General features: G+C 32.6%; 1 protein-coding gene across 1 annotated transcript; it reads right to left on the reverse strand.

The window, feature by feature from the left end:
• Positions 1-2,476: 2,476 nt before the first annotated feature.
• Positions 2,477-5,140, reverse strand: LOC124537405. The gene is made up of 5 exons (XM_047114240.1): positions 5,037-5,140; positions 4,438-4,675; positions 3,891-4,053; positions 3,297-3,458; positions 2,477-2,770 (listed from the first exon to the last, which is right to left on the reverse strand). Exons 1-5 carry the CDS (start codon positions 5,065-5,067, stop codon positions 2,645-2,647), a joined length of 720 nt encoding a protein of 239 aa, XP_046970196.1. The 5' UTR covers positions 5,068-5,140; the 3' UTR covers positions 2,477-2,644.
• Between the last annotated feature and the right edge of the window lie 860 nt (positions 5,141-6,000).

A 6,000-nucleotide genomic window follows, 5' to 3' on the forward strand; every position in this document is an offset into this window, starting at 1 on the left:
CAAAAATAATTTATAAAATTGAACACAAAAAAAATTAGCGTTCGAAAAATGAAAATCTTCGATGATATGCTACAATATACTTAATGTATACATGTACAAACCGCTGTGAATTATTTTCTATAATCAGAATTTAGTGAAACTAGCATAATTAACTCTAGAAAAGTCTAAAAACAAAAATTTATTTATATCTCAAGTGATAGCAAGAAAGGAGCTGAAAGGCCAGAGAAGAGCTTATGGGAAATGAGGTTTAAAATAAATAAACCTCCTTCACCAGCTTTTTAACCTTCCAGCATTTGTTTCTTTCTACGTTATTTATAATATGACAATATGTACTTTGAATTGAATATGACAGGTCTCTTGATGACCGATTAAGAGCACCATAGCCATCCTGAAATAATGATAACCAAGTGCACAGGACAAATTATTATAAAGCACTAGAATGTGAAAAATCAAATAAGTTGGCATTTTTTGGTTATGATACAATAAAATAGACAATACAATCAAAATATTTATTCAAATTACATAGTTCATCATGTGAAAATACGTTATACAATCTGTAAAGTAAATAACAATATCTGCTAATAAATATAACATGGATCATGAAAAAACTAAACATTATTTTAATATTCTCTTTTTGGTGTCAGATCTAGTATTCACCTAAGTCTAAATTTTTTATATCTTATTTAATTATTTATCATGACTCCTCATCACCCTCCACTTTGATGGATACTTGGTTTTAATTATCAGTCTGTGTACACTTTGATTTATTTATATGATAGACAGTCGAAGTTAACAACGCATTGAAAAATATTATGGCCAGTGTTAGCGAGTTTGTATTGCGATACTGTAGATATATAAATGATTTAAGTTTAGAGGTTCTTAGTTAGATTCGACGCAGCTAAACAGTATTAATGTTATTTTTTTTATATTTCTAACAGGCACACCTTTACAAACTTTTCCTTAGATATTATAATTATAGTAATATTATTGTATTATACCAATGTCTATGGAGACATACCGTGGTACAATCCTTGGTAAATATAAAGACGAAATTTTACATCTAGTTGAGTATTTAATCTTATAAATATATTAATAGGTCCTCTTCCTGGTTTGTTAAATCATACTATTAAATTTAGAGTTTTTATTAATGGTGTTGCTTAGCAACTGAATGTTCAAGACAAGCTATTCTTCAATATATTCAAAAGCAACTGTCGTCTGCTTCGCTCGTGAGGCGTAATTCGTCATTTGATTGGCAGTTAAAATAGTAGCCAATGATTTCGCCGTTAAACAATAACAAAAGGCAGAGTTATGTAAACATTTATAAAATTCTATAGATTACTGTGAAAGTAAATAAATCGAGTAATATAATTATGCAATGTTCACAGATAATTGTGGTGATTGGTAATGATACTATTAATGGTATGCTTTCAGTGACATAATCTTAGAAAGCTAGAGGTCAAATGTCCAACTATATGTTTTGGTAAGTGGTCATTTCCATAGACGGGCACTGTAGAAATAAACATTCTGTACGAGTAAACACAAATTTTCTTCTTTCTTAACCAACATTGCGAGGCTATTGCTTATTAGCTATCCATCCCAACTCCGCACTGGAGAATACAATACCCCTCTTAACTATTAAAATACTTCTTTAAATATAAATTCAAATATTTTTAATTTCTAATTACATTCAATCCAAAATACACTAAAATTTAATAGATTTAAGTTATAATAATAAGTTCAGAAGCAAGATTTTTTTTGTAATACTTTTTTATTTATTATTAAATGTCTGCTATATTTGGAAATAGTTTGGCATACCGTTAAAAAAAATACAACACTATGAGTATAAACATGATGTATGTTTTGACATTGGAAAAAACATTGGATTATCATTTTAATGAAATGAATAATGCAATACATAATAATTTTAGATGAAACGATTTCCCTCATCATCGATCATACCTTTGGTCCACCTAAAATGCTGCTGTTACCACTCAATTACCATAAACCCTTTAGTTAAGGCATCAGAAATTGAAGCACAAGAAAGACTCCAAAATTTTGTTCAAATAACATGACACTAAGCTATAAGGCTTATTTGATCAACATCATATCATAATAAGTCATAAGAGCTTAATTTATAAAAAGAAGAAAGCTACCTAAATAATTATGTCATAATAAAAAATTTTGATTAACATCTGTCTGACAGATATTCTTAATTGGTTAAAGTATAGGAGCATCTGTTGACTTTAAATACGAATAAATACTGTCGGACGGTTAGGTATACTCAGGACTTTATTGTGTAATCTGTAAAATGAGGATCAAACCAGAAACATTCATAAAAACAATTGAATAACTAAGCCCTATCTATGAATCTTATGTATAGCAATCTCTTCAGAACCCTGAGCTATTATCCTTCATCATTTCACATCTTAATCTTTACATATATGAATTTTAAACCTTGCTTAACAACAATATCCTCTTGGATAATTCTTGAATCCATCTTGAAGATTTGTAAAGATGTTTTACTGGAGATTATTTTTGGAAAATCATTTTCCAATACACGTTTATAAAATGCAACTGGATAAACAATTTATCCAGGAATCTTTTCAAGCTATGCCCACGCATGTTGCGGAAGTAATGAGATTGTTTAAAGCAGAGCGTGGCGGAGTCGCGTGCGGCAAAACAGAAGAAAAGCGAGCAGTGCCGCAAGAGCCGCGCCTGCTAGAAGAGTCTCTTCTCTGCGCGTGCCACCTGCTCGTTCCACAACTGCACTCTGAAATATCAATAACACAGGTTAATCAAGAGCCGGTGCCGCTGCGGAAAAAGATGAAGCAAAAAAATATATCTAAATATTCGTGTCTTATGTCAAATTACTTTTTGTTCTATTTGCTGTCGAAACACTTGGCCCTTGGAATAGTGGTGCAAAAAGCTTCATCAAAAGTATAACACCTCGCCTTATGGCTTCCACTAGTGACAGGAGGGTTGTCTATACCAGATGATCGGAATTGCGATTCAACAGGGAAATGGGAGATTTATGCATTAACTATTTTCAATTCATATTTGTATATATTTAAGCATTTAATGTTATTAATTCTTATGTTAAATATATAACTGCCGCCTTAATCAAATGTATGAATTACATTAGTAATATCAAGAATATAATTAGTAAATTGTTAACAAACATATATTTTGTACTGTTTCATATACAACAATATTTTACTTGCAATATTATTAATTTGAATACGAAGAATTATCAGGAGACACAATTCAATGTTTAGAATAAGTTTGATTGAACTTACCCAGCCACCATGTCGAATAGCCCAGGGAGTCGCACATTGAGCTACATGCCTCGCAGCCCAATCAGCTGCTCTACACCAGCCCCCAACCCTAACAGCGCGCGCGACCACCTCGCACAGAAACGCCAGGACAACTAACGCTCTCTGTTCAATGTGAACACAGGCCTAAAACAATACAAAATCATTAATAAATCAAACCAGCTAGTTGATAACAGTAATGTGTAGAATAATAATAATATGACGTACAAATTGCTCATCAGGTGGCAAGTGGTTACCGCCGACTATAGAAATGGATGCTATAAGATTCAACAGTTAAGCAATTGTTACAGCACCAAGTCTTGGGTAGTAAGAGGTTATGTCCGCCCTTCAAAACGAAACACAGCAATAAGAAGTGGAGGCGTTTCGGGATAGAATATCTGATGAGTCAGGGGTACCTACCCAAATGCACCAATTAGATGATTAATTTCTGTATTTAATCGACCAAATATAAGCAATATCCTGAATAAAAGACATTGTTTCCATAGATAAAACAGACAAAAACAGTCACTTAAAAATATATGATAAATTCTTTTAAGTTAATTGTTGCATAGATTTTACCTGACATATTTCTTGCATAATATCTTCAAATTGCACCTCGTCCAGGCATAATAAGGGTATGTGTTCAGCCCGCGCCGCCAGCCGAGCTCTCGCCTTTGTATCTCTAAATCTACGGGCAGCGCGTTCCAATGCTCTCCAGTCTCTCCAGTACATCCACCAACCTCTAAAAAATATTTTACAAGATCATCACCCAATTATTCTGCAACATTTTAGAGGTTCAATGTATTTACAATATATTTTACATTATCTACAACAAAGACTATTTTCGTTATTCTTTGCTGTTATGATTCCTCTCTTACGCTTTTATTCGGCCAGAATATTCTTAAGATTAATAGTAACTTACATAAAAAACTGGTAGTATATTTATACGTGTGTTTTTTCTCTAGATTCCTTGAAACATAAGGATCTTAGAGTAAGTGAATTAATCCATGTAATTAACTGGATATACGTTGTTCTGGCTTACTTTCCGATTAATGCTACTGTACACAATATAATATCTCGTTATACACTTCTTAGTGTAAGTATATTTACGTATAGTATAAGTTACCTTTGATCAGGATTTGCTGGGACTATCATACATGGCGGCGGCCGAAGTTCTTCAAGTCTCAAGTGCTGGAGGAGCATTGCTCTAAAGAGTCGTACTCCCTTCTCCTCCTCCTCTCCTTCCAGATACGGCCCTCTCCAGTGCCCTTGACAATCATCACGCCTCTCTTCATCTAAGGATACCTGACGACGAAGGGGAGCTCGTGGGGTGTTGTATTCTTCTAATGACTGAACACTACGAGCTGAAATATAAATTGGAGTAAGGAGATTAACTTGCAGAATATTTGATCTTCATATGTTTTATTCATTTCAGCAGCAGTAACTTCATATTTTTCATTTCAAATCTATAAATATATTGAATCTAAATAGTTTCTCTTACATAAACACACAATCAACAAATGTCACACTTTAATCTAATTACGCGAAAGATACCACGTAAGTATCACAAATTTGAAAAGATATCAACATCTTCATCTTCAACTAATTATCTAATTATATATTTACATGTCTGTCGCACTTCACAATTTACAACAAGTTCGTGACACAAATAACATATTACATAAATGTGAATTTCTGAATATTCCAGTAATGTTTATGAAATACCTGGCACAGCACGCGGTGGCACAAAAGCCATAACGGCACAATTCTCTCACTAAAAGACTTTTTCCCTTCGACTCAATAATAGAAGTGACAGTGTAAACGCTAAACATAAGTGACCTTGCGTATTTTGTGTCATGTCACGGCCCTGACATAGATTTCTGAGCATGCGCACTAATTACATCTCTCGTGAGGGAAGTTCAAAGCTTTAGGTACGGAAGTTTAGTACAAGTTTAGTTTGCCATGCCGCATTTACAAAAATATTAAAATAATATAATTTGTACCACTATTACAGAATAATTAGCCCGTCCCGGCTCGGCATAGGTGAACATAAGATTTTTGAAATTTCACCTTTTGTTTATATTTGTTGCTTTTTTCCGACACAATAATCTTAATAAATTATACACTTAAACCTTCCTTATGAATTTCTCCATCTATTAGTGAAAACCGCATGAAAATCCGTTCAGTAGTTTTGGAGTTTATCGTGAACATATAGAATTTTATAATATGTAGTGATGATTATTTTATTTTATGAATACCTGTTGTTATGAAATTGATATCATACAATTTTTGAAACAATAATACGAGTATACTCCACACGCGTGCTGTTCGTGGATTAGTTATGTCATCTTAATATGCCTGCGTATCATTAACAGGCTGCAAATTGATATCATTCACCATGCTGGCTTGTATAACACTAGTTTTCTATAATAGCCAAAGACAAAACTGTTCAGTACCATTTTCTCCTCCTTTTTTAACCAATTTTTCTATATATATTTTTTTCTTCTATCTACTTACGAGTTTAAGTCCATGGATGAAATAAAAATAAAAATGGGAGTAAAAAAAAAAGAAAAGAAGCTTTTTGGACAATGGGGCAGTGTAATAATGATTAAATGAATTATTTATATATTGCAATTGAAAGCAAATAACTTTCTGTGGGTAAAATGTATATTTACAATTTTGCAAGAAT

Source organism: Vanessa cardui, chromosome 18, assembly GCF_905220365.1.
Source record: "Vanessa cardui chromosome 18, ilVanCard2.1, whole genome shotgun sequence".
NCBI lineage: Eukaryota > Metazoa > Arthropoda > Insecta > Lepidoptera > Nymphalidae > Vanessa > Vanessa cardui.